Genomic DNA, 27,425 nt, shown 5'->3' with positions numbered 1-27,425 from the left:
CATTTTCATCTGTACCTTTCTCCCTGTCACTTGGGGTATCCAACCAATAAGCAGTCACTGTTCCTCCGTCTGGGCCTGCGTTTTGGGGCACAGAAGTTGGGAGAGGCAGAACCTGTGGCAAATGGCCCAAGGGGGGCTCTAGGCATGATGTGAAGCTCTTGGAGCGCTCTCGGAGGGACTGGAGGGACAGGGGTTCTGGGAGTGCGTCCAGGGTGAAGAGCTGGTGGACAAGATGCCGGGTCCGAGGCCTCCTTTGCTCCTCTGTAATCTGAGCTGCTCTCTCAGAACCTTCCAGCTTACCAGGCTCACCACCTACCCTGTGAGAAATGGACGGAGCCCTCCAGGGTTGGGAGGACAGGGAATATGGGGTGACAGCTTAGGCATAGAGGGGCGAGAACCTGGAACTTGCCCAGCTCGGAAAGTCTGCAAATCTCGGCATTTTTATGGCTCGACTTCTTACTCCACAGAGCCCTGAGCGGGAGGCAGTAGGCCTCCCTGCAGCCGGCAGGAGGGATTCCAGCTCTGTCTCAGGGTTCCCAGCTTTCTCCACACCCTAGGGGAGCAGCTGGGTGAGTCGGGTTGAGAGGTGATCACACCCCAGGGCCCCCTCCTGGGGCACCTGCCACCTGGGTCTTGTTGGAAGTCATCCTCACACGGGTGTCAGGCAGGTGGCAGGTTAGGGCTGGCCAAGGCACTGGGGCAGAGTACACCCCCTAGGGGATTGCTGATGGTGGGGCAGGGTGGAGGGTGGTCTAGGAGACAGAAAGCGCCACCCCCTTCCTGGTCCTGGAAGAGGTGCTCTCAGCCTCGTCGCTGTCTCAGATGCCCTCTTTCCCTTCTCACCTCTCACGTGTCTCCCTAACTCCTCCCTCTAGTTTTCCCCTCCCCTCCCCTCCCCCTCCCCTCCCCCTCCCCTCCCCCCGCCCCCCCGCCGGCACCATCCTTTCCATCTCCTTCCATTTCTCTCTTCTTCTGCCCCCAGTCCTTCCCTGTCTCCTGTTTCCCTCCAGGACCTCCTGGTCTTCCTTTTCGCATCTGCTCCTTATTCCCCGCGGTTCTCTTCCACTCACTTGCCCCCATTCAGATTCCCCTCTTGGAATCCCTGCCCACCTCGGTGGGAGGTCACCCCACACACTGCGGGGAGTTCAGGGCTGTCTTCTCTCCAGAATGTCCCTCTCCTTCTGAAGAGTCCTCCTGGGATGACTGTGCCTGAGGCGGGCTCTGCAGCTGAGCTGGGGCTGCGGACTGGGCAGCGGCCCCTGGAGGTGAGGCTGGGGATTGCGGCTTCGTACTGGCTTCGACTCCCTGCTGGCTCACATTCTCACCCCAGGCATTCTGAAAATCACACTTGTTTGTGTAGGGTGTACCTGAGTGTATGAAGGTGTGTGGAGACTTGGGCGAGTGTGTCTGGTGTGGGTGTGTGATTGGAGTGTGTCTAGGTCTGTGTAGATTGCATACACGGGTGTGCGTGTGTGGGAATGGAATGCGGGCTCCCGCAGACTGTTGCCCGTGTGTAAGCCCCTTGTATACTGGCGCGTGTGCACACTCCAGAGCACGTGTGACAATGGAAAGACACATGTTTCTGTGGGTACCTGGAGGAGCTTGAGGGCTCTGACAGGTAGGAGCTCATCTGTGCCTGAGGACACCTGTGAGCATGGGAGTAGCATGAGGACGCCTGTGTGTGTGCGTGTGTGTGTGTGTGTGTGTGTGTGTATGTGTGTGCGTGTGTGTGTGTATGTGTGTGTGTGTATGTGTGTGTGTGTGTGTGTGTGTGTGTGTGTGTGTGGCTGTGAGCCCGTGCACGGGGCTGCTGACAGTGTGCACCTGTGTGTCCAAGGTGGGCTGGCTGCCTGTGAGGTAGGTTTGTGGGTACGTGTTATCACTGCAGTGTGGAGGACAGGAGATCCCCAGAAGGGTGACTCTTTGGATCTGTAGTACCATAGACACACGTGAGCATCAAGGAGGGCGAGGGGGAAGCTGTCTTTGTGTACCTGTGGAGCAACTCCTCCTAGGCCAGTGGTGGGGCTGGGCTGAAAGGGGAAGTAGTAATTTATAAGCTTTTAAAGAAATGCCTCCACCCCAGTTGGGCCCCAGTCATAGTGAGTCCCACGCATCACTCAGGCCTGACATCACCCAGGCACCTGAAACCACAGGAATGAGAAGAGACCGCCTCCCCGACCTGCCCACCCGCCGCAGGCTGAGGCCTGGGACAGCAAGCACATTTCCTGCTCTGAAGCACTTACTGGGTGCAGGGGTCCACTGCCCAGCTGATGCCCCAGTCCCAACCAGAGATCCCTCCCCGGGCACCGAGGCAGCATGCTGAGAGGGAGTGGGATAACTGTGGGACACCTTGGTGGACCTGGGGTCCAGGAACCCCTTTCCCAGCCAAGCCAGGCTCCTCCAGGAGAGCTGGGCGGGCTTCCTACAGGCTGCTCTCAGGGACTGAGTGGCCATGAAGCAGGGGCCTGGAAGCCCTCAATAAATACTGGCTGGAGGAATGAATGAACAAATGGTGGTTCCCAGGGGTGGTGCTGGCTGGCTCCAGGGAGCCTCCCAAGGGTAAGTGCATGGCTGGTAAGTGCACAATCTTTTCTGAATCTCACTTTCCTCCTTTCTAGGAATGACCCCACAGAGTCATGCCAATGAAATGTGGCAGTGTGCCTGGGGACTGGTCCCTGGCCCCTTTTGGGTACTCAGGAAGCGATAGGTGTCTCCTCCCTGAGAGCTGACACCTGCTCTGAGCCCCTTCCACAGCTACCCCTGGACCAGCTATCGTGGAGCGGCAGTAATCCTCAGGTTCCCATTCTGGAAGCATGAGTCAAACCCAAGTCCTGGAGGAGGGAGGTCACACTGGGGTCAGTTGGTGGACCCAGGCAGGAGCAGGCACATGTCTGGCTGCTACCTTATCATAATGCGATGCCCGTTGCCAGTAACTGGATCTCAGGAGCTGGAAAGGCAGACCCCTGGGGCTGAAGTGAGTTCCCCCAGGTCTGTGGGCTGAAGGTGTTGTTGATACGGGCTTTGTGATATGTAGGTGCTTTTCAGATAGAACAGGCTGAAAAGGAGCCAGCCAAGCCCTAGAAGGCTTTGCTTTCATAGCTGCTGCTGCTGGGGGTGTGGCCTCTGGTCCTGGGGCTGGGCCCGGCCTGGGGGTGGCCTTATCTCTATCAGAGCTCCTGAATCCAGCTTGTGACGTCCAGAGCCCTGTCTCGGTTCCCCGAGAGCCTCTCTTCTTCATCTAGATATCAGTGATCTCCAATGAAGACCCAGATGAACTTTCTCTAGGCTTTGGTGAATATCTGAGATGTGGAAATTCCTACTTTGAACTCTCTCTCCTATACCCGTGACTCTGGGCAGGGGGTCTGCCCTTCCCTGTCTCTGTAAAATTTGACCGTTCAGCACAATGGACAGTGCCCATGTGTTGGGTGAGCTTAGGTGGAGATGAGCATCTCTTTTTTTTTTTTTTTTTTTTTGCTGTACGCGGGCCTCTCACTGCTGCGGCCTCTCCCGTTGCAGAGCACAGGCTCCGGACGCGCAGGCTCAGCGGCCATGGCTCACGGGCCCAGCCGCTCTGCGGCATGTGGGATCTTCCCGGACCGGGGCACGAACCCGTGTCCCCTGCATCGGCAGGCAGACTCCCAACCACTGCGCCACCAGGGAAGCCCGAGATGAGCGTCTCTTGCAACATTCAATATATATATATTTTTTTCTTACTTAATTATGGTTTTACCGTAGTATATAGCACAATATGGGCAGCCCTTTTTCAATCCATTCAACAAGTCAGCACCATCCATGTCCAGTCCAAAAAATCCCTGAAGAGTGGGCTTTCATCCTTGGTACCACCTTACGAGTTGTTCTTGCTTTGCAATAGCTGCAAAGAAGCACAAAAGCTGGTACCTCCGCCTTGTCTGTGAGTACAAATGCTGGTACTCTGCTGCAACCACGGAGGCCAATTAAAATAATACTGTAACACACAAGAGTGATACATCCAGTTCCCAGGTTCCAGATAAGAGCAGCCATGCCCATATAGGAGGGGATCACCCATCCCCATTGGTTAAGGCCTTCGGTTTGTTGCCCTCAGAGTAGAATAAAACACTGTGTTCCCACGGACAAGGAACTCCACAAGAACCCGTGGTCTACTTTTGGACACGGACTTTAAGGACCACACGTGCCAGGCACTTCTAGAAACAGGACTGGCCTACGGCGGTCACACTTGGAGAAGCTTCTGTTTTGGCGGCACAAACGAAAAACTTCTTAGTGTATTCTGGTTTTAGTCTCCTCTCTTGAGTGAAGCAGCCAGCGACTGCCAAGTTCCACAAGCCCTCAATCTAATGCTCAGCGTTAATTCTCTCCATGGTCTTCTTACAGCCAGGCTACAATTTTCCCTTCCCATCCAGCGATGGCATCGTCATCGTGGAAAGCCTCCTCCTTGACAGTGCCAAACTCGGGATCCAGTGCTTTGATGTGATACCGATGATTTCCCTCCCGGTCAACAGCTGCTTTAAAATCCTTCAGTGTCACCTCCCCCAACCTCTTCGGTATATTGACCATGAAGGGCGTAAGTGGTCGGTCAGTGAAATAGAGCACCTTCGTGGAGGCACTGCTGACAGCTGGAGAGCTCTGTGAGTGAGGCAGCTTTGAATGCGGGGGCCAGGACTCCCGGTATTCACCACCTGCTTGAGTTCTGGGTGACTTGCCCCGAACCCTTCTGTCCTGTTTCCTCTGGGTCTCCATGGCGCGCGGGCGCTCCATGAGGCTGGAGATGCCCTGCTCCAAGCTGTCGATGGTGTGGTGCTGAGGGTCGTGGCCACTGTTGCGTAGGCTGCGGAGGGCAACCCGAACGAGCTGCGGGTCGCTGCTCCCTCTGTGAGCGACGGAAGCAGAGCCTTTTCCTGCCACTGGAAGGAGAAAACCGTTGCTTTGAGGGCTGTGACTGCTGCAGTGGGTCACCTCCTCTGCCTCTCTTCATACAGTGAGTCAAAAGCATGTCTTTGTGTTCCAGCTCCCGCTTCAGATCCACCTGCTGGTAAATGGCCTCAGAGAGTTTCCGAAGTGCTTCCTCCAGCTTGGCCTGGTACTGCTTCAGGAGGCGGTCCTTCTGCCCCAGTTCTTTTTTATATTCTCCCGAGAGCCGATTCCTCTCGTCTAGCTTCCTCTGCAGATCCACGTTCTGGTTGTGCAGCTCATCTTCTTCCACATTTGCCCTCAGCAGTTCTTGTCTGAGCTGAAGGACGGACGTGTCCCGCTGAGTCAGCCTCTGCTGCAAGGCATCCTTTACCCCCTGTAAGTTTCTGGCTTCTTGTTTATACTTCAGCAGCTCCTTCTTTAGGTCCTGATTCTCCTCCATCCTCTGATCCAGACGACTTTGGATTGTAATCAGTTGTTCCTCGGGATTGACTCCTGGTTCACAGAGGGCCAAGGGCCTCTCCCGTTCATCTTCGGGTAAGGATCCCTTGAGCAGTAAGGGATTTTAAGTTCTGAAATTTCAGAACTTAAAAAAAAAAAAAAAAAAAAGAGTGAACATCCTAAAAACGCCCAGACATAAAACAATCAACAACAAAAACAGGCTATCTGAAAGGAAAGAGAATTATACTGGCACTGAAGTTATCATCTGCAACTTGGAAAGCCCGGGGGCCATGGAAAAGACTCACAGCTTCCAGGGGGAAGGAATCTTGGCCAAAATATTGTTAAAGTATTAGGGTAAGAGGCAGACATTTTCAGATCTGCAAGATCCGTGAACCATTTCTCAGGAACCTATTCAAGAAGGTAGTTAAGACAAATGAAAATTAAATTTGAATGAAAACAGAGACATCTCAAGATAAAAGAAGACCAAAAGCCTATCAAGCAGTGGAGAGCAATAAATCTAGTAAAATCTATAGCAAGTAAACGGATGATGATAAACTGACTTTTAACTATGTTATAAATTAGAAAAGATCTTTGAAATAGAAGACAAGGGGAAAAATCCTTAGCGGAACATTGAAATTAAAATGACAGATTATTTCAACCAACCCCAGGAGATGGGATGGAGAGATGATGGTGTTGAGAGGAAAGAGGGGATGAGGATTTGGAAATAAAAAACAAAATAGGTGGAGGGTGTCACATGACTATATACTTTTGGTATGTTGATGGGGAAGTACTGGTTCAAATATAACTTGAAATCCGAAAGTAATTATTAGTAAAGTTGAGATAGACAGAAAAACTGCCAAACACCAGAGAGGAGAAACATGAATTAAAAGAAGAAAAAACCATAAGGACACCCACTAACATAGTGACTAACAGGGACAGGTAAGGGGACTGGGATTTAAGGAAGTGAAGGGAGAACTTTCATTTTTCCCTCTATGTTCTTCTTGAATTTTTGAATTCTTTTAAACAGGTAAGACACATTGATTAATTGCCTTTATAATTAAAGACAATGACGTAAGGAACTCTGAAAAGTTAACAGAGGTCAAAGATGCAAGGTGATACCATTTGCAATGTCGTTGGAGAACTGCTCTGCCCTGACTCTCCCTTTCTTTCCCAGCATAGTTGTTCATTTTCTACAAATGATTAATGCCTGTTGCTTGAGGAAAGGGCTAGAGAATGGTATGTAGATAACTCCTGAGGCCCCAAGGTGAAAAATGAAGAATATATGCTATAAATGAAGGTGGCTATCCGTGCACTTAACGCGTTCTCATTTGTTGCAGAAGGGAGACGCCCTGGCAGCCCTCCGGGAGATTCAGTTTTCTCATCGTTAGAAAATTGGAGTCTGTGATGGGACTTAGGTGACCCCAGGTTGGAGCCACTAGAGGGATGGCTTGGTGAGATCCCTGGCCTAGGTCTTCTTAACCTAGAAGTTAGGGCACCTGGATTTTTGTTGTGTCTCTACCATTTTTATGAGCCATCTGTCTTTGTGCGAGTCATTTAACCTCTCTGAGGCTCATTTCTCACCCCGGAAAGACAGTGCTGCTACAGAGTCAGCATTCTTTAAATGTTTGTTGAATAGATCAATGATCAAAGGAATGAATGAAGTGGCTTGTCTAAGGCCCATGGGAGCCGTACCTGAAGCCCACAGGCGTCTATGCAGCCCGATGCTCTAGCGACTTAACACGCAGTGAAGGTGGTCTCTCCCTACTCACGCCCCGCGCTCACCGGCCTCCACACTCTGCACACGTCCTGGAGGATTTGCTCCTGGTTCTTCACGGAGCACAGGACCAGTGTGCAGACCACCACATCCACGGAGTCGTCGGCCACCTGGTGCAGGTCCTCCCCGGCAGCCACCAGGAAGGGCTCAAACTGCAGGTGTCGGTTCTCAGCAATGCTCTTGATCAAGAACTTCTCAAAGTTGGGGTTGGGATCAATACAGGTCACCGGCATCCAGGCGGGTAGAACTTGAAGTTGGGCCCTGTGCCGCAGCCCAGCTCCAGCAGGGAGACCTTCCCGGAGGGGCCTGCGAACTCCTGTAGGTTGCTGAAGAGCTCCTGCTTCTTGCTCGCCATCTGTTCGTTGTACATCACAGTAAACCTTGCCAAGAAGTAGGGGAGCGATTTTTTGCATATCCGGTTCCGCAAGCCCAGGAAGTCCAGCAGGTACATGGGAAATGCCAGGATGCAGACGGAAAGAAAGAGAGGGTGGGTGAGGACTGCCAGGGGCAGCGTGCAGGAAAGAGAGCCATGGGGACGGGGGATGGAGGAATGGGAGCGGGGTGGGGGGTGGCGCCGCCCCCTCGGGGAATGGAACACCCTGTAAGCCCCCCAGTAGCACCGAGTCGTCAAATGAAGGACACATCAAGGGGAGTGCTGTCTCAAGTCTCAATCTCCTTGGGCTCCTACCAGAAAAGACACGGTAGGAACCGCCACGGGCAGGTGCTCCAACTCCCGCTTACTGAGCCCTTAAGTACATTTTCCACATTATCTTCTTCAATGCTTGAAAGGACTCATGAGACAGACACTCTTAATCCCCCACTTTACAGAAGGAGAAACTGAGTCTCACAGAAGGTAGCTGCAAGGTCGTGTAGCTGGGAAGCGCAGCGAGTCAGAGTCCCCACCTTTCACCTGGAGCTGCCTGGTTTCCTTGGAGACTGCTGATCTCCTTTAGGGAGAGTCACTGTCACGCGGACTGAGATCAGAGAAAGTGCGTGCATAGGATGATTGGGTAGAGCATTTGGTGAGAAGAGCCCCACAGAATGTTCTGGAAGCAGAAATAGCCATTCTCTTAGAGTCTAGAAACGTCTCTGAACTAGCCTGCTCTGCCCACACCTTGGAATATCTAGATCCTTGTCCACCCTTAGCTGATTCCTGCCATAGACGAGGGCGTTTGTCCTCTACGCCAGGGCTGGATACCGCGCAGCCCACTCTTAAATCCATCTTCCACCTCCACCCGCCTCGCTCCCTTAATTAGCTCCGCCCCCCTCTCATACTTAACATCTCTCTTTGCGGCCCTTCTCCTTCTCCTCTGCCAATCTGCCTGCTCAAGTCTCTTATCCTACAATAATCCTTTCCTTGAGTTTTCTTTCCTTTCAAGCTAATTTCCCGTCTCGCTTCCTCTTACTGCCAGGCTCTGTTAGAAACTGTGTTCAGCACTCACAGTTTCCCCGTCCTTACCTCATTCAGACCTCAGCCCACTGACATTCGGCTTCTACCCCTACAGCGCCAATGAACGTGCATGAAGACAAACGGAAGGCCGTCAGAGGGAGGGGAGGGACAGGGGAGAAGGAGAGGGTGACTGTGCTAGGGAGTGGTGGCCACGGAATGGAAGCCTGTATCTGAGGAGGTGCGGGACGCTGGCATCCAGGGCGCAGGTGGAGAGACAATCTGTCCTCAGAGCCTGGAGGCAGAGAGAAAAGATGGGTGCGGAGGTAAGTTCAGGTGGGGGAAAGAAGGTAAGAGAGTTCCTTTTGTTTGTTTGTTTGTTTTTTTACATCTTTATTGGAGTATAATTGCTTTACAATGTGTGTTAGTTTCTGCTTTATAACAAAGTGAATCAGTTATACATATACATATGTTCCCATATCGCCTCCCTCTTGCATCTCCTTCCCTCCCACCCTCCCTATCCCACCCCTCTAGGTGGTCACAAAGCACCGAGCTGATCTCCCTGTGCTATGCGGCTGCTTCCCACCAGCTATCTATTTTACGTTTGGTAGTGTATATATGTCCATGCCACTCTCTCGCTTTGTCACAGCTTACCCTTCCCCCCCTCACATCCTCAAGTCCATTCTCTAATAGGTCTGTGTCTTTATTCCCGTATATATGGTAAGAGAGTTTTTAACCAGAGGGCTTTGATTTTCTCAGTGAAGAAGAAGGCTATGATCTATTGCTGAGAACGAGGGTGTAGGGTACAGGGTTGGCGATAGGAAGAGAGTAAAGAAACTTTGCAGCAGCAACCAGGGGGACTGGGAGAAATTGCTGACCGAAGGCAGAGAGAAGCCTTTAGTAGCAAAGAGGATGCAGGTGAGCCTGGGGACTGTGAGTCAGTGGTGACACCGGATCTTGAAGATATGGTTTTCTTCACGAGGCATTGCTGTTTAGAGCAGAGAAGGTCAGCATTTAGGCTAAACAGGGCTGGGGGTCTATCCAGGTGCAGGAGACTGAAGGGTAGGGGCCAGAGAAGGAGGGGTACAAGGAGTCCAAGCTGGAAAGAAAGTGTGAAGGAGGGTAGGGGGGTTAGAAAATGGAATGATTGGGTTCAGGACTGGACGAGCTGGTGTGGCTGAAGAACCCAACGGCTGAAAGTGAGAGAGTTTTGAATGGTACCGTGGTGTGAGATCAGAGTTTGAAACTTCAGAGACGAACCAGTTTAGGGTCTAGAGAGGGGACAAGGGCAGAGACAAGAGAAAAAGGATGAACGTGAAAGTCACTGGAACTGAGGAGCTAAGGAATGATCAGGCTAAGATGCTGAGTGGGTCACGTGCCTGGAGATGAGGGTGCCAGGGTGAAGAGGATCACACAGGACCAGGTGCCAGAGTCCCTGGTGAGAGTGAGGGAGTGGCCAGGGTATTAGGAGGTGACTGTGGGGCCCGCAGGGACCAGCCACAGGGGAGGGGATGGACGTGGTATAGCATGAGCCTCCTGGGACATTTTAAAAATTACAGTGATTTTGTACAATCAATATACAACGGTAAAATTTCAATCAGTATATAAAGGCTTTTTTTTTCAATAGATAGCATTCCTCTGAATGTATGTAGCCCAATGCATTGAATCACATCCCACTGATGGGCATTTATGCTGTTTCCTGTTTTTCTCTAGTATAAAATAATGGAGGTACAGACCACATGTATGTGTGCACTTTTGGTGAGAACATCTGTAGGATAAGCTCCTGGCAGTGAATGTACTTGATCAAGGACAAGTGTATTCATTTTATTTGTTTTGTTTATTGAGGTAAAGGCAAATGTCTTTAATTTTGATAGCTACTGCCAACTTGCCCTCTAACGAAGGTGCGCCAATAGATGACCCCGCGCACAAAGGACAGAACGCTCTGTTACCAGCACACTTTCCAGCACTGTTAGCAAACTAGTCTTTGATAATCTGACAGGTGCACATGGCTCTTTATTGCTATTCTGTGGCATTTCTTTAATTTGAATGGAGTTTTTTTTTTCATATTTACTATTTGATTTTGTTTCTTTCTTTTCTTTTTTAATAAGTTACCTAGTAGTTCAAACTGCCAAGGTTCAAATCCTGGCTTTTCTACATACTAGCTGTGTGACCACGGGCCATTTCCTTAAATTCGTTGTGTTTCAATTTCTTCTTAAAATGAGATAATAACATACACTATGCGAAGTGCTTAGAACAGGGCCAGGCACATGCTAGGTAAGTACTCTATAAGCATTGGCTGATAATATCCACGTCTGTTGCCCACTTTTCTGCTGCGTTGTCTTTTCCTTATGGATTTGTCTCTTCTGGAAAGCCTGTTGGCTGTCATATATGTGTTTTGGCATTTGACTTTATTTTTTTTTAATTTTTTTGCGGTACGCGGGCCTCTCACTGCTGTGGCCTCTCCCATTGCGGAGCACAGGCTCCGGACGCGCAGGCTCAGCGGCCATGGCTCACGGGCCCAGCCGCTCCGTGGCATGTGGGATCATCCCGGACCGGGGCACGAACCCGTGTCCCCTGCATCGGCAGGCGGACTCTCAACCACTGCGCCACCAGGGAAGCCCCCTTGACTTTATTTTTAAGATATTACATTCCATGAGAAAATATTACATGGCTTTTGTTATGATTGCAATCATTGGAATTCCAAGACAATGAAAACACATTATGCCTTAAATATTTTATACTTTAGGAATTTGAGGAGGTGTTTTGAGGGGTTGGACAATGAGTAATGGAGCCAGAAAGAATGTCTCCCCCACCTCTCCAGAGAGGACCAGCCACTTCCAGCTTTGAGGGCTGCAGGACCGTGGTATCTGGACAGGTTTAGTGACACCAAGCAGGGCTGCGGAACTTGGGCTCCCTGTTTGTTCACAGCTGGGTCCAGAGGTGCAGGGGAGGCCAGGCGGGCAGTGGGAGGACAAGTGATGTGCACGGCGGGTTGTGTGTGTGTGTGTGTGTGTGTCTGTGTGTGTGTGTGTGTCTGTGTGACAGAACGCTACAGAGATGGAAGCGAGCCTCTGGATTACGGAAGGACAACTGCGAAAGGCTTTGGAAATGAATTCATCTCAAGATTATGCCTGGAATCTCCTAACAGGGTGTCTGTGAGGCCAGCAGAGGCATGGGCTGGTGGGAGACTGGGTTTAGATGAACCAATGGACGGGGCAGTCTTGTGGGGCAGGAATTTGATCTTCGGCCTCTTGGTGTTGACACTCCTCGTGAAGCCCTCCAGAGGGCGTTTCTGTGGGCAGCCTGGCACCCAGTGGGCTCATGGCGTTGGCCTAGGAATGGAGAGACAGGAAGAGACTGGTGAGGGCTGGAGCCACCAGGAACGCTTGGGGGAGGGGATGGGGAGGTGATGGGCGGATCCTGGGTGGGTCTGGAATGGGGAAATGTGGCCGGAGGCGAGGCTGCATCCTGGGCCTGAAAAGCCCACAGACCATTTCCCCTTTGTAGTGTCCTCCCAGCTCCCTCTCCCCACGAACCTGAGGATTTCGTCTCTGGTGAAGAAGCTGTGGCCCAGGGTGGGGCAGCGACTTATTCAGGGTCACCAACATTGCCCTGCCAGAGTTCCCAGGCCAGGCTCTAGGGAAGCAATGGGGTGGCGGGGAAGGGAGGGATTCCTGGCATGGGCAGGGCATAGCCTCCAGAGGGCAGATCCAGGTGGGGGGGGGCAGCTGTGGAACTTGGGTGGGTTTAGGGGATGGAGGGCTAGGGGGCTGGGGTAGGAGGTAGTGGGGAAAAGAGGATGAGCGCTGAAGGGTAAGGACTTTGGAGTGTATGAGTGTGTGTGTGTGTGTGTGTGTGTGTGTGTGTGTGTGTGTGTGTGTGATGTGGTATATATGTGTGTATGTGTTCATGTGAGTGATGTGGTGTGTGTGTGTGTAAGTGATATGGTGTGTATGTGTATGAATGTGTGGGAGTGTTTATGTATGCATATATGTATGTGTGTATGTGTGTGATGTGGTGTGTGTGTGTGTCTCTCTTTCTCTCTCCCTCTCTCTCTCACACACACACACCCTGCAGCAGACACACTGAAAGGTCTCCTTGGGCATCCCTCAGCCTCTGGCCTGAGCTGTCCCAACACCAATATGGAGGAGAGGGAGGGGAAGGGGCCTGGGTCTCCACTGTGATCCCTGAGAAGGGGCTTCTGTGCGTTGGTCCTCCTTGTCTAACTGAAATGGAAACCAGGAAGGGCATTCCATCCCCAGCCTCCTCCACTCAAGCCCCAAGGGCTTGGTCTGAAGTGACAACCTGGCCAGCTCACTGGGCGGGACTAGAGGTGGACTAAGGGTGACAGCGGTCCTGTCGGCTGTCTTTTCCAAAGGCTCCTCAGGCTGCCCCTCTAGCAGAGCTAACAGCGCATTTATCCCCATCTTGGGCTGGGTTTGAAACTGCTGGGAATTGTTTGGTGGTGGCTTCAGGTGGGGGAGATGACGAGAGCTGGGGACGTTTAAACAGGCAAGTGGCAGGGGTGGGGAATGGGGAGGAGCGTCTGAGGGCAAATACAAGCACGTTGCACAGACATTCGTACAAAGGCGTGGAAGCATGTATTCACAGACACACCTATCCCCCTGCCCCCCACCCGAACATAGAAGCCCACTTGTATAAGTACATTCACAAACATGCAGACACATATGTAAACACACATGTCTAGGGTGTGCACACAGCCAAGCCCAGGGCAGGTGCGTACACACAAAGGTGTACAGACATTCACACAAAGTGTCTCAAATACACACAGGTGTCCCCTTCCTCTCCAGGGACAAATAAGCTAAGTGGACAGGAACGTGATCTGGGGCGGGGGGAAGTGCAGGCCCAGAGTAACCATCACCAGAAGATGTCTCTACTGGAGTGCGGAGGAGAGGGGCGAGAGTGGGGTCATGCCCCACTTGGCCTGGTCTCTGTATGCAGATGAGGCGTGGGGACATGTGGCCAGGGACACCAGTTCACCCAGGCCCACCTTGGGGTCAGCTTACTCAGGAGCCGAGCTCTCTCAAGGACGAGCTGGACTTGGGACGGAGGCTGTCGGGGAACGCCTTTCTGGCTCTCAGTAGCTTGGGGAGGGGACTGGGGGCTGACTCCTGGGCTAGAGTGTTTTGACCACCCCTTCCCCCAATCTTTTACCGCTTGATCTTTCGGCTCTTGTCTCAGGAATCTGGATCTTCTTCACTCCATCCCCAAGCCTCCTCCAGGGAGCCTTCCCTGACTGAGCCCGTTGCAGATCGACTGGAACCGCTGTCTTTCACCGCTCTCTGCGTCCGCCTGCATCAAGGGGTCTGAGCCTCTACGGCCCTCCTCCCCACTCTGGACGGTACAGGCTTGGACCAAAAGCCTGGGCCTCGGAGGGGTGGACGGCGCGATGGCGGAAGCGCGGCCCCGAGAGGCGCTGGCGGGCAGAGAAAGGTGGCCGGCGGCCAGCCCCGCCCCTACCTGTGTAAGCCTATCCGCCCGCGCCTAGAGGATAAAAGCGGCCAAGTCGCCCGGAGGTCAGCGAATTCGGCCCCCTGTCCCCCGCCGCTCGGTCCAGCCCGGCCCAGCCAGCATGTCCGTCCACTTAAGCTCCCAGGTCTTCAGCTCGCGCTCCTCCGCCTTCCCGGGGCGCGGCACCCAGGTGCGCTTGAACTCGGTGCGCCCCGGCGGCTTCGGCGGCAGCAGCAGCAGCCTCTACGGCCTTGGCGCCTCGCGGCCGCGCGTCGCCGCGCGCTCATCCTACGGGGGCCCAGTGGGCGCCGGCATCCGCGAGGTCACCATCAACCAGAGCCTGCTGACCCCGCTGCAGGTGAACATCGACCCCTCCATCCAGCAGGTGCGCCAGGAGGAGCGCGAGCAGATCAAGACCCTGAACAACAAGTTCGCCTCCTTCATCGACAAGGTGAGCGGCCCGCGCTGCCCCAAGCCAGGATTCAGGCCCCAGCAGCCGCCCCGCAGCGCACGTGGGCCAGGGGCTGGGAGGGCTGCTGCCTGCTCTCTTTCCGCCGATATCTGGGACTGTACCCTCTCCATGAACCCTGTAGCTATTTTTGTCCCCCTCGGCCTCCAAGCCCTCTCTTGCAGCTAGCTACCCAAATCTCCCTGCTTTTTCCTCCGGGAATGTGTGCGTGGGTCTGTCCGGTTGCCCAGGTGAGCTGTGCCTGTGAGTCGCTGGGGTTCTTGGGCAGCTTTTGTCATCCGAGTCAGGTTGGGAGCTCCAGATGCCAAGGCCAGGACTTCTTTCTCTGGGCCCCCTTCTCTGAGAGGGGGCTGTGTGGAGTCAGAGATGGGGCAGGGTGAGATTCTCCCCTCCCGCCCCACTTATTATCTAGCAGATGCTGGAAATAAAGGGCTGGAGGGAGGCAGGCTCCTGGTCCCATCGGCCCCACCTAGCTGGTCCTCCATCCTCCTTTGGGTGGTAGGAGGTGAGGTTATACTTGCCCTTGGAGAGAGCTCATCTGGGGGCACTGAGGGTCACAGGGAAGGGCCATTTAAGAGGTGTTTTTCCTCTCATGTCCCAAAGGGGTGGGGCATAGAGATGGGGAGAGCGCACTTGTGGGGCTGGACCCAAGAACTAAGGGCTAGCCCCCTGGGCCCCTCTGGCCAGGGCGTCCTCCCTGGGCATAGAGCAGGCTTTCTCTTTCCTGCCTTTGTGTGCCTCTCTGCTTCCCTGGTGCCCCATGTCCTCCTCTCCTTCACCCTTCAGACTGTGCACATCCTTCAAGTTCTGGGGCAGCCTCCGCAGGAAGCCCCAGGCCCAGGTTCCCCCAGCTGAGGCTCGGCTGCAGCCCCCAGATCCTGCTGCCTGAGTTGCTGGTTTTGAGGAGGGCTGCTTCCCACACCAGTCATTTTGGTGCTCCTTAGGGACTCATTTTACATTGGCTTGATTGTAGCATCCTGTCCTGAGGCCTTGTGGGAGAAAGAGGGAAGGGGAGAGAGGATACTGAGAGGGGAAGGGATGAGGTCCCAGCCTGAAGGGAGGGGGCCCGAGTCGGGCTCCGGACACAGACAGGAAGTGGGCAGCCCTTCAGACAGGGAGATGGAGGCCATCGCCTGTGATGCGAGGGGAAGCAGAGGAGGGAGGAGACTCTAGAGCACAGCACTGGCACATGTCAGTGACCTGAGCCCTGGACACACTCTGAGACAGTTGAGACAGAGAGTCCTGGAGGAGAGGCTTGTTCAGGGTGGGCTTCCTGGAGGAGAGAGCCAAGGGCTAGGGGCCCAGGTTGGGGGAAGAGCCAGTGCGAGCGTGGATTCTGCTGGATGGCTGGAGACCCTCTCAACCGCACTGTGGGTGGCACGGTCTGCTTCTCCTGAGTTTCCTCCTCCCGTCCCTTCTAGGTGCGGTTTCTGGAGCAGCAGAACAAACTGCTGGAGACCAAGTGGGCACTGCTGCAGGAGCAGAAGTCGACCAAGAGGAGCTGCCTCCCGGGCATCTTTGAGGCCCAGACTGCTGGCCTGCGGAAGCAGCTTGAGGCCCTGCAGCTGGACGGGGGCCGCCTGGAGGTGGAGCTTCGGAACATGCAGGACGTCGTGGAAGACTTCAAGAACAAGTACTGCCCCGCAGTACGACCTGCCGGGATCCATGCCCTGGGCACATGTGCCCCTCTCAGCTCACCCTCTGCAAATCCTCTCTGGGTCAGGGGTCAGGGGGTACAGCTCCTCAGTACAACAACTCCCAGAAGGGAAGATCTTGATTAACACGTTCCCTGCTTCCCCTCTCTCCTCTTTGTCTCTGGGGGCTTTTCCAAGTCGCTCTGGTCCTGTCTTCTGACTTACTCCCAGTGAAATATCTCAGCCCAGCCCTGATCTGCACTGCTCCCTTCAGAAGCCTTACCAAGGCCCAGGAAAGGGCAGGGCAAGAGATGATGTGCTTCAGAACTTGCATGGCCCTCAGATTATTCTAGAACAACTCTGTTTTGTTCCCGTGAGGAATTAGAGTCCAGAAAGTTTCAGGGGCTTGATCAAAATCGCATAGTAGGTCACTGGGAGAGCTGGGGCTTGTTTTCGGGCCCCTGACTCCCAGGAGGAGACCTGGAACCAAGCTGGGAAGGAAAGAAGCAGAGAGCATGATCATTGTGGGCGATGGAAGGGGTTGCGGAGGCTGGGGGTGGGTGCGGCCAGGGCAGGAACCAGAAAGGAGGCTGTGAGGAGGGGCAGGGAGTGGGAGGCTGGAGGCCGGGAAGGCTGGGTCTTGAGGACAGGCCTTTGAGGTGCCTGCTGAACTCTGTTCACATTGAATAGAAACCAAAGCCAGAGGCTGGGCCGGGTGTCCCTGCCCAGTGGGCACTCGGGGTAATGAGTGAGTTCTGTGCTCTGCCTGGGGGCGGGTGTATGACTAAGCCGGAGCAGGGACACTGCCTTTGACTGGACGTAGAACAAACAAAGGCCTCTGCAGGGAGTGTCTCTCCATTCCCATCCCCCATCCCCACCCCCGACTTCCCTAGGGCAACAGTCAACAGGATTAATCCCACAGCAGGTGGAAGGCAGGTGGAAGCAGACCGGTGCAGGACAGGGAAGGCCTGGGACAGCCCGCGAGCCCCTGCTGTCAGGTGTGCATGTGTGCACACGTACTCCCCCAGCCCCGAACCCACAGGGCACTTTCCTGGGGAGCCAGGCTGAGCTCCAGGCTGGGACTGAAGGAGGAACCGGAAGGGGTCCTGAGTGCAGCTGCCCAGGGAGCTCCTATCTGCACATCCTCTGGGCCCAGTGGCGCAGCAGGGGTGGAGAGACGGCCTCGCAGATATTTTCCTAACTATTCTAGAGGCCCTGGGGGAGTGGGACTTTGGGGGTCTGGGCTCCTGGAGGGCCTCTGCCTGCCTGAGTATCCTGCTCCCCACTAAAGTTGCCCCACATTGTTCCTGCTGTTCTCCAGAAGCTCGTGGACACTGCTGGCTTTCTGTTTCTGACATCTATTTTATTTTTGCGGTACGCGGGCCGCTCACTGTTGTGGCCTCTCCCATTGCGGAGCACAGGCTCCGGACGCGCAGGCTCAGCGGCCATGGCTCACGGGCCCAGCCGCTCCGCGGCATGTGGGATCTTCCCAGACTGGGAAGAAGACCCACGTCCCCTGCATCGGCAGGCGGACCCTCAACCACTGCGCCACCAGGGAAGCCCTCTGACACCTATTTTGAATCCTCAAGTAAATACTGGGTCAGGCCCACCTGCCCTCTTGCTCTGTGCCCTGCTTTGCCGGCGTCCTCCTACGGGCAGGGGGCTGGCTCCTTGGGAGAAAGAGGGATGGAGGGGGGTGCTCTGGGAGTAGCGATGGGGGCTTGTCACCTAGTTGGGGGCTGGTTCTTCCTGCTTCCTGAGTCTACAAGGTTCCTCCTCTTCGGGCCCCTTCTTCACCCTCAGCGGGTGGGATTAAGCAGGTTAAGGTGTGAGCTCAGGCGTCAGATGGCCAGGCTTCAAGTCCGGGCTTTGCCACTTAGCGGCTTGGTGACTGGACAGAGTACTCAGCCTCTCTGTGCCTCTGTTCCTTTCCCTGAGAATCATAGCACCATTGTTACGGGATTGTTGTAGGGATTAACTGAGAGAATGCATGGGAAGCACATAACAGGGCAGGCCCCGTACAGAGTGGTCCAGAAGCAAGGCTGCTATTCGTCTTCTCACTCCCAGTATATGTAGCCTTTGTCCTTTGATCCACGTATGTTCCCTGCTCCCTCACCCCCACGCCTGCCAAGACTCAAAGCCCTAGGAACAGCCGTATGGAAAAGTCAGGGACATTTTGTTTCGTAGCTGACACCTGTGTTTTCAGGTGTGTCATTAAGGAGGGGTAAAGGAGATGCACGGCAGACTTTCACACCTGGATACGGGGGGATGGAGGCAGAGCTGCACCAACACCATGCTCCCCTCCTTTACTGCAGGTACGAAGACGAAATTAACCGTCACACGGCTGCTGAGAATGAGTTTGTAGTGCTGAAGAAGGTGAGGGGGTCAGACAGGTAGGGTGGGTGGCATTGTAGGAAGCACAGGGGACAGGGGACCACATGCGTCTCACCTGAGCAGCCAGTAGGGACCTGTGGTCAGGGTCTGGCTGGGTCTACAAGAAGGGAGCGATGAGCTTGGAGAAGATGAGATATGGAAGCCAGCCATTTATAAGCCTGCTTCGTGTACGTATGTGCACACATGTGTCTGCACGTCTGTGTGTGTGTATTTGTGTGTAGGTGTGTCTGGCGAGTCACTACACTTGTTTCTGGGCTTTTGGAGGGGTTAGAATTTTGACTACAGGATGGAGGTTAGAAGGGACGATTTCAACCCCAAATAAGGAAGTGCTCTATCAGTCAGAACATTTAATTACAGATGAGGGTGGCACATGGCATGCCTGAAATATTTGCTGAATGAATGGGATGGGGTGCCTTGAGGCAAAGTGAACTCCCTGTCCCTGGAGGTGTGCAAGTAAGGTCAGAAGGCCTTAGGAATATCTTAGAGGGGATTGACTTAATCTGATTCAAAACACACTCACTCACTGTTCCAGGCGCATCCACAGAAGTGTAACCTGCCCTGGAGTGCTGGGCCCTTGGAGATTCAGGGATGAGTGGAAGGGAGCCCTTTCCACAGGAGCTTAACCACAGCAAAGGATGGCTCTCAGGGGACCAGACTTGCAGTGTTATCTGTTGCCCCCCTGCCTCATATCACCCATGCTGCTAGCTACATATTTAGGCTAGAGGTTTGCCATCCCTGGGAGCGGTGTCCTGGAGTCTGAACGATTTCATGCTCTCCCATTGACTGATGAGAAGCTGGGGCTCATAAAGTTGAGGTGATTTGCTCAAGGTCACGTAGCTAGTAGGTGGCAGAGCCGGGGGTGTGTCTAAACCACTAAGGCCTTTAGGAACTGGTAAAGCGCTAGGTTTGGGGCTCCAGGCTGCTGTGGGCTATCAGCGCTGCGTAGGCACCTCCAGTCCTGGGGGTGCGTGGAGACGATGTTCTCCTCGAGCCTGGATGGGTCCAGTGGAGGGAACTTCCCACCGTGGGCGTGTCAGGCAGCCTGGAGGAGCTGTATGTTTCTTGGTAGGGGAGCGGTGATTGGTCCTGGGGGTTGGACAGTACTGGCTTGCTCCCACGCCTGCTAAGTGTTTCGTGAACTGAGGACATGGTGTCCCTCTACCCCTTCTCACCACCACCCCTCCCAGGATGTGGATGTCGCCTACATGAACAAGGTGGAGTTGGAGGCTAAGGTGGACACCCTGAAGGATGAGATCAACTTCCTCAGGACCCTCTATGAGGAGGTGAGGACCTCAGGGGTGGGAGATATGCCACAACCTGCATGTCCTAGCCAGGGGGCTATCTGGTCCACCCCCTGCCTCTGGGTCAGCTGGGGTGTGTGTTGGGTGCATGTAGGGGAGTTGACCCCTGAATAAAGACCCCTGCTTGTTATTCTTTCTGGATTCAGGAATCCAGGGTGGGTGAGGAGCTCAGTAGGAGCTGGGGCAGCACACCAGGGTGGAGTCAGTCAAAACTGGCCTTCCAGAGATGTGGGATGGTCATTTGTCAGGAAGGGGGATTGGGAGGGGCTGGAAGAAACCAGGAGGATGTTGAGGGATCCGGGCCGTGACAGGGTTCACAGGTGGACTGGGTGGGCTGGCAGGGGAGCCTGAGTCAGGAGAGACTGGAGTGCCTGAGGGTTTATACCCACCACTCAGCCACCCTCTCTGCCTGCCCCTCCCATCTCCCCTCCTGCTCAGCTTGCCCTGCCCTGGGCTTCTGGTTCCTTTCCCTCAAGGGGATTTAAAAACCTCTTCATCCCATCTGTGTGAGTCTCTGGCCTTAGGCAGAAGATAGGGTGGTTGATCATCTGGCTAGTCTGGGACATAGGAAAACGTGAGGCAAATTACAGACCGGTTCTCATTTCCCTTCAGTCTGGTCTTTACCTGAACATCCAGCCTCCATTAGCGTCTCCGAGAGAATTTCCACTTATGTTAATTTCAGGGGCTGGATCCTTGAGGCTGACTTTGGGTACTTCTGGCCTCAGTGTGGGCCTTCATATGTCTATCACATGTTATATATGTGTGTGTGTGTATGTCTATACATGTATATATAATTATTTTCCTCTCATTATGAAATACATACTCATTGCAGGAAATCTAGAAAATTAAGTAAAGCATAAATTGAAAACAAGTTTCCTACACCTACTCTTATCATCTTGATACCTACCTTTTCAGACTTCTTCTCCGCATATACACACATAGAGATATAGAAATACATATAGTTAATAAAATAGAATCATACCTTTTTTCATGTAACAGTATACCACAGATACAGTTCCCTGTCCGTAAATACGGCTGTATCAGCGGTGTTAAAGGCTGCAGAGTGTGCATAATACATGACTTATTCTACCCACCCCCTAGTGATTCCCTTCACAACAGAGCTCAGCTCCAGTAGCACCTCGCAGCCGGGAGCCATCGCAGTTCACCACACTCTGTCACTTGTTTGTCCGCTGTGATCCTGCCAGACTCTTGATTTCAGAAGGTGCTAATGGGCTTTTCTGGGAGCCAGGGCTGATGGAGCTGTTTAGTGGGTGCTGGGTCTGTGCCCCCTGGCTACCTGGTGACTCAATCCCACTCTGGCCTCTTCTCCCTTTTTCTTTCCCTAGTGTGCGGGGAATCCCAGGATGGGCATGGGGACAGGGACGGGTCATGCCCCAAGTCCTGATATTCTGTCTGGTCCCTACAGGAGTTGAAAGAGCTGCAGTCCAAGGTCTCAGACACGTCTGTGGTCCTGTCCATGGACAACAGCCGCTCCCTGGACCTGGAAGGCATCATCGCCGAGGTCAAGGCCCAGTATGAGGAGATCGCCAACCGCAGCCGGGCTGAGGCTGAGGCCTGGTACCAGACCAAGGTGTGTGGCCGCTGGAGGCATATTTTCTCTTCCTGGCAGAGTCCTCCGTGGCGGCTTCCCTTACTCCTCACCCTGTCTCAAGCCTTTGGGGCCTGGGTCCCACTGTGCTGACAGGCACCAGGGATTAAATCTGTGGTGGTCTCCAGTGTCCTGGGAATGAGAGGAGGAGAAGGCTAGGTCCTTGCCCAGGGCAAGATTCCAGCCTGATGTGGGGGGAGAGGGCAGAGGACATGGACGTGGATTAATAATTATGATAGCTAAATCTGGCAAGTAAGCACAATGCTAGGCAAAGTTTCAAAGGTTTTATCTGTATTGACTCATATAGCCCACAGAACGGCCCTGTTAGGTAGGCACTAGTGTTATCTCCCTTTTACAGATGAAGAAACTGAGGCATGGAGAGGTTAAGCGATTTGTCTAGCTCTGCACAGCTGGCAGATAGAAGAGCAGGGACCAGATCCTGGGTCCGAGGGCTCCAGAGCAGGTTTAATCGTTATATGCACTGGGTGTGGGCAGGGCAGCTGACAGTGCAGTGCTGAGGGAAGAGGTGGGGAGTGGGTGTGCTGGGGCAAACCAGTGATCTGGGGGAGGGAGCCTGAGGGTTTAAAAGCAGCATAGAGCATTGTCTCTTCAGAGACAGGGAGTCATCCATGGTGTATGTGAGGACACACGTATGCCAATAAGGACTTACTGTGTGACACTGGGCCAGTGCCTTCTGTCCTCTGGGACTCATTCACCTCACCTGTAAAATGGGTGGTGCTGACAAAGGGGTTAATAGGTGAGGGTCTCAGACTTCCAGTGATTCTCCAGTGTTAGGACATAATGGGAATGGGCAGAGCCCCGAGATCAGTGGAATGGGCCTGGTGAGCCATTCTTGTCCCCGCCCCGTCCTGGCTGGGAGGAAACTGAACCCCTCCCCCACCCCACTGTCCGGGAGTCTGGCCTTCTGGTATCGGGCAAAGTTTGCTGGGAGTCAGACTGTCCCTCCCTGGGAAGACAAGCTGGGAGGGCTTGTCACTCAGAACCTGGGGCCTTCCTTGGGTCGGGAGAAGACAAGTCACCTGTAACCACGGTCCACCCTTGCCATACTCTTCTGTGTGGTCCCTCCAGTTTGAGACCCTCCAGGCCCAGGCTGGGAAGCATGGGGACGACCTCCGGCGTAGCCGGAATGAGATCGCGGAGCTGAACCGGGCCGTCCAGAGGCTGCAGGCTGAGATCGACAGCAACAAGAACCAGGTGGGCGCCAGCCCTCCTCCTTGGGGCATGTGAAGGGCAGCCAGCTGGGACCCTGCCCAGGATGAGCAGCAGGAGGCTGGGGGCGAGCGGGTCACCCCTGCTGCTCTGGGGACCAGGCTGGTGCGGCTCAAGTCTCTCGGGCCCACCTGCGAGCTCTCTAGGATGAAATGTTCTTGGCCAGGTCCTGCTTGACCGAAGGGAGAACAGGAGTCCTAGCTGGGCATGGAGCTTGTGGAAGGAGCCTCGGGCTGGCTGGCTAGACTAGAACCACCATTCGTTACCACATTGGTACTGAGCCCTCTCCTTGCACCTAGCTCTGGGTGCGATGTGTGCCTGGGGGCAGGGGGGAAGGGGGTGGCGGGCCGGAGGTCAGCAGAGTCCCTCACTATGGCTCCCAAGGCCCCGCCCCACCTGCTGACCTCACTCCTCACCACTGCCTCTCCGGCTGTGCTCTTGCTGCTTCCTGGAGCTTATATTTGCCAAGCATCTTCATGCTTCAGGGCCCTTGCACTTGGTGTTCCCTCTACCTGGAATGTGGTTCTCCCAGCTCTGCACATGGCTGCCCCTTTCTCGCCCCTGGGGTTTAGGACAAAAGACCTCTTCTCAGAGATGGCCAGCCACTCTCTCAGCAGTCTGTGTGAGGTTCCTGAAACACCTATCACTCTCTGAAATTTTCTGTCTTATTAATTTAGTATTGACTTATTAGGTAAGTCTTATTAAGTATAAATAAGTATTGTCCCCTACCTCCACTGGGATATTAAAAATGCCTTAAGAGCAGGGGCCCCCGTCTGTCTGGTTCACTGTTCCTCCCTTCCCAGCACCTGACACATAGTCAGGGCACAGGTCTCAGACGACAGACTGATGGGAGGAGGTGCTGTGAAGCTGGGGTGGGGGGTATTGATGAGGAAGGGTCCCCCAAGCCCTGACCAAGGCATGGGGGTGCTCGAGGCAGCTAAGCCTGGGCAGGTGTCTGCAGTGGGGAGGGAGGGAAGCTGATGGGTGGTGGCTACTTTCCAGATGAGCCGGGGGATGGGATGTGGGGGTGATCTACCCGGAAATGTCCTCCCCTTGGAGCCCTGCAGGCCTTTTTACATGAGGGTGAGGGTGGAAGCTGCCTCCCGGCACAGATTCAGGGCTGTGAGTCACCGGTGCGGCAAGCCAGCGTCCAGCCCTGGAGGGGAGGCACAGAATAATGAATGGCAGTTTCCCAAACGCCGCAGCTTCTGCCACATCCGGTTCTCCTCTTACCCAACAGGGCAGAGCCAGACCCCGGAGCTGGGGTGTCTATCACCGTCGGGGGGCTCAGAGGCAGTGGCATGGCCTTGCCAGGGGGGCACCAGTGTGACAGGGAGGGGCACTGACCAGTGGATGGGGGCAGAGGGCATCAGCCAGCTTCCTGGGCAGGACTGGGGGTGTTGTGCAGAGAGGAAGAGTGCATGCTCGGAGGGGAGAGGATCTGAGGGCAGAGCACAGTTGTGAGAGGGAAGGAGGACCACTGCGCGAGGGGATGGGGATGGTGGCTCTCGGAGCGAACGAGAAGCGGCTCAGGACTAAATAGGCCCGGCTAGTGAGGGACAGGCCACGAGAGAGGGCACACTAAGGCCAGGCAGGAAGTGGCAACTGATGGTCACGCCCGTCCTGAATCATGCCACCCCTGCCCAAACCTGGGGTCCGTTGACTCGGAGTCTAGGGGTGCCAAGCAGCGTCTCTGTACTCCAAGTCTCCCTGTTCTGGGCCTGTTCCAAACTGGTTCCTATTTTGACGGTGTTTTTGGTTCTGGTCAGCTGCCTGAAATTTGAGGACTAAACTAGAATCCCATAGCCTTGGAACTCCTCTAGCTAGGGGTCAGGTGTGTGGGCATTTGTAAATCATAATAGCATTTACTCATAATAGTGATCATAATAGCATTTATTAAATGCTTACTGTATACCAGACACTGTGCCAAAGACTTTTGTATGATTTCGTTACTTGCAATATCTCTCTATGCATACTGTGATGACTGCTAGTTTAGAAAAGGGGAGACTTTTGGCTTAGAAGGGTTGATTCATCCAAGATCACATGGCTTGTAAGTGGCAAAGCCAGAAGTGGAAGGTACGCATTGGGTATCAAAACCCATGTTTGAAACCCCTGGGATTCCCTGGTGCTTGGGAGAGGAGGCTGGTGCCAGTGAAGCCACCGTAAGCAAGGTGCCCAGATGCTCACTGCAGCATGGGAAAGCAGGAAGGCAGTGGCTGGTGAGGCCTGCCCCCCAGCTCAAAGCCCCACTACCCCCCACAGCGTGCCAAGTTGGAGGCTGCCGTCGCCGAGGCCGAGGAGCGTGGGGAGCTGGCTGTCAAGGATGCACGGGCCAAGCTGGTGGACCTGGAGGAGGCCCTGCAGAAGGCCAAGCAGGACATGGCCCGGCAGCTCCGGGAGTACCAGGAGCTCATGAGCACCAAACTGGCCCTGGACATCGAGATCGCCACCTACCGCAAGCTGCTGGAGGGCGAGGAGAGCAGGTGAAAACAAAGAATCTGGAAAGGGGATCCTTTGGGGCTCAGTGAGGCCTGGGGCTTGACGTTCATCCATTTGCAAGCATTTCCTGTGCACCCTCTTCTGCAGGGCACTAGGTGTGGGAAGTGCAGGGAGGGTACAGATGATGATTGCTTCTTTGCCTTTGATGAGATGACTTTCGAGAGGGAAAGACCAGATGCTGTAAGCTCAGTGAGAAATTTGAAGTAATAACAGCGCTTTCGCGCGCGCGTGTGTGTGTATGTGTGTGTGTGTGTGTCTATTAGCAAGCTTATCTTATTTGATCCTCAGAACACATCAGGTAAGCAAGACAGGTATTATTGACTCCTTAGTGTACAGAGGGGAAATTGTGGTTAGTTTTATTAATTGAGGGGACAGGGCCAGTGTGCGGTCAAGCTCTGTTGATTCCTGGTCCAAGCATCTTCCATGGTGACAGGCTGCTTCTCACCACATAATTGAGGGCTAAGTCACGTGGTATTGACTGAGCGTGGTGAGGAGGTAAATTTCCCCTGTCTCCAGAAGTATTTGCATACTCACCTGCAGCCTGAGATGAAGCTGAGTTGGGTTAGTCTTACAGGGAATTCTTCACAAAAAACTCCACATCTATGTCCATGAAGTTGGGTCTTCATTAGTACCTTGATGGCTTGATTGACTCATTCAGTCAACAGACAAGTGGCCTGGAAGCTTTCTAGTGTCCCCATCTCTTGCCCTTGACCTTTGCCCTGCCCCCTGCCAGGATTTGGGGCTGCAGCTGGGCTTCCCTCACTCCCTCCACTAAATTGAGGCCTCTCCTCCTCCCTGCAGAGTAAACTCATTCCCAAGGCCAAGGGCTCGGTGACAGTGAGACTGTGAGTCACAAAGCAAACACCGGCTGTCTCGGATAGATTTTTAATTTCCAGTGTAAGACCTGTTTCAGCCCCACAGCCTGCTTAAAACAACCCCCTCTCCTCCTTCCCCCCTCAGTCCTGGCTGGAGCTGAGTTCACTCAGTCAACGATTCACTAATTATTTCAACACATATTAAATAATTACCGTGTGCCAGACCTCATGCTAAGGACTGGAGATGCAGGAATCAATACAGCCTTCTTTGAGGATTTTATGAACTGGTTAAGAGAGGCAGTCATCTATATAAACAACGAGGACAGCTACCATTTACAGACTCCCGTGTGCCCAGGGCTTTAGGTAACTTATGTTATTTAGCCCTCACAAACCACACTGTGAGGTTGGTACTGAGTTAGGCCCCATTATAGGTGAGGAACTGGAGACTCTGAGACATTCCCAAGGTCATGTAGCCAGCAGGCAGGAGGGCCAAAGTGAAAAGGCTGAATGTGCGGGGACAGAGGAAGCAACCTCAGTTCTGCTCGGGGCCTGGACGGAGGGGTGCGGGAGTGCTTCCTCCAGTGCTGAGGAGAGAGCAGCCCTCACAGGTGTCTCCTCTGCCCCAGGATGACCGGAGCTGGAGTGGGAGCCGTGAACATCTGTAAGTCCTTGGCTGCGGGCCCATCGCCTATGCCGTCCAGACTAGGCTGGGTCTATTGGATGGCACATCGGCCTGAAGGCCTGGCCTTCTGGAGGCTGGGAGCCTCCTTCCCTCCAATAGCTTTCAGCAGGGGCCTGCAGCTCCCATCCAGAGAGGCTCAACAGCCCAGGAAAGCCATGCACGAGGACAGGGTGGGTGGGGCCAGTGTGGAGCAGCCCTCACCTCTGTCTGAGGCTCCTTCTGGGTTGGCCCCTGGCTGTTGGGGGGAAGGGAGGTGGGTGGGAGGAGGGAGACGGGCAGCTATGGCAGGAGGGCGGGGGCGTCGGGTAGTGGGCCTCACGCCGATGGAGACCTCCTCCCTTCTCTCTCAGCTGTGGTCGGTTCCACGGGCGGTGCTGGCAGCTGGCTGACCTTCGGGGGAACCATGGGCAGCGATGCCCTGAGATTCTCCAGTGGTGGAGGGCCTGGGGCCCCCAAGGCCTATTCCATTAGGACCACATCTGCCCCCGGCAGGTGCACCCGCAACTGAGCCTCTGGTGTGGGGAGACACATACCCTCTCCTCCCATCGTCACAAGAGGACCTCCATCCCTGGTCCCATCCCTGGTCCCAAGACTGCAAGGCAGTCTGAAAAATGATGTCAGAATAGCTTCCAATAAAGCAGCTGCTTTCTGAGGCTTGGGTGAGCCCATGCCCAGCACCTGGTATCCTGTCTTCATTAGGCTGGGCGGGGAAGGCGGTGGGGAGGGGAGGGCTTGAGAGACCGCAGGGTCTGCCCTGATAACTGGGACAGCACTTTGGTGACATGGGGGTGCTGCTCTATGGAACTTGACTCT

At 54.3% G+C, this 27,425-nt stretch overlaps 1 protein-coding gene and 2 pseudogenes across 9 annotated transcripts; 1 reads left to right on the top strand and 2 right to left on the bottom strand.

Annotated features, from left to right (window-relative positions):
* Window positions 1-3,505: 3,505 nt before the first annotated feature.
* Window positions 3,506-5,464, bottom strand: LOC117314317 (dixin pseudogene; annotated as a pseudogene).
* A 1,392-nt stretch (window positions 5,465-6,856) lies between these two features.
* Window positions 6,857-8,451, bottom strand: LOC141275877 (thiol S-methyltransferase TMT1A pseudogene; annotated as a pseudogene).
* On the top strand, window positions 7,443-27,292 carry KRT7 (keratin 7). 9 transcript variants are annotated; one of them, XM_033866657.2, is made up of 11 exons: window positions 7,443-7,565; window positions 8,626-8,833; window positions 13,710-14,430; window positions 15,870-16,081; window positions 18,398-18,458; window positions 19,664-19,759; window positions 21,204-21,368; window positions 22,476-22,601; window positions 24,879-25,099; window positions 26,557-26,591; window positions 26,963-27,292. In XM_033866657.2, exons 3-11 carry the CDS (start codon window positions 14,101-14,103, stop codon window positions 27,118-27,120), a joined length of 1,404 nt encoding a protein of 467 aa, XP_033722548.1. In that variant the 5' UTR covers window positions 7,443-7,565; window positions 8,626-8,833; window positions 13,710-14,100; the 3' UTR covers window positions 27,121-27,292. The 9 variants fall into 9 exon arrangements, with proteins under 9 accessions (XP_033722548.1, XP_073644694.1, XP_073644696.1 ...); XM_073788593.1 differs by lacking the exon at window positions 7,443-7,565 and having other exon boundaries at window positions 8,588-8,833; XM_033866661.2 differs by lacking the exon at window positions 7,443-7,565 and having other exon boundaries at window positions 8,642-8,833; window positions 13,741-14,430.
* The last annotated feature ends 133 nt before the right edge of the window (window positions 27,293-27,425 follow it).

Source organism: Tursiops truncatus, chromosome 11, assembly GCF_011762595.2.
Source record: "Tursiops truncatus isolate mTurTru1 chromosome 11, mTurTru1.mat.Y, whole genome shotgun sequence".
In the NCBI taxonomy this organism is placed as follows: Eukaryota; Metazoa; Chordata; class Mammalia; order Artiodactyla; family Delphinidae; genus Tursiops; species Tursiops truncatus.
The sequence above is the reverse complement of the archived record's forward strand: the minus strand, read 5'-3'. Positions and strand labels throughout refer to the sequence as shown.

Excerpts from the sequence above, each read along its gene's own strand:
- KRT7 (XM_033866657.2), top strand. The coding sequence starts at position 14,101 with ATGTCCGTCCACTTAAGCTCCCAGGTCTTCAGCTCGCGCTCCTCCGCC. Across the intron at positions 16,082-18,397 it reads GTGGAAGACTTCAAGAACAA|GTACGAAGACGAAATTAACC; the intron begins GTACTGCCCCGC and ends CCTTTACTGCAG. Across the intron at positions 21,369-22,475 it reads AGGCCTGGTACCAGACCAAG|TTTGAGACCCTCCAGGCCCA; the intron begins GTGTGTGGCCGC and ends TGGTCCCTCCAG.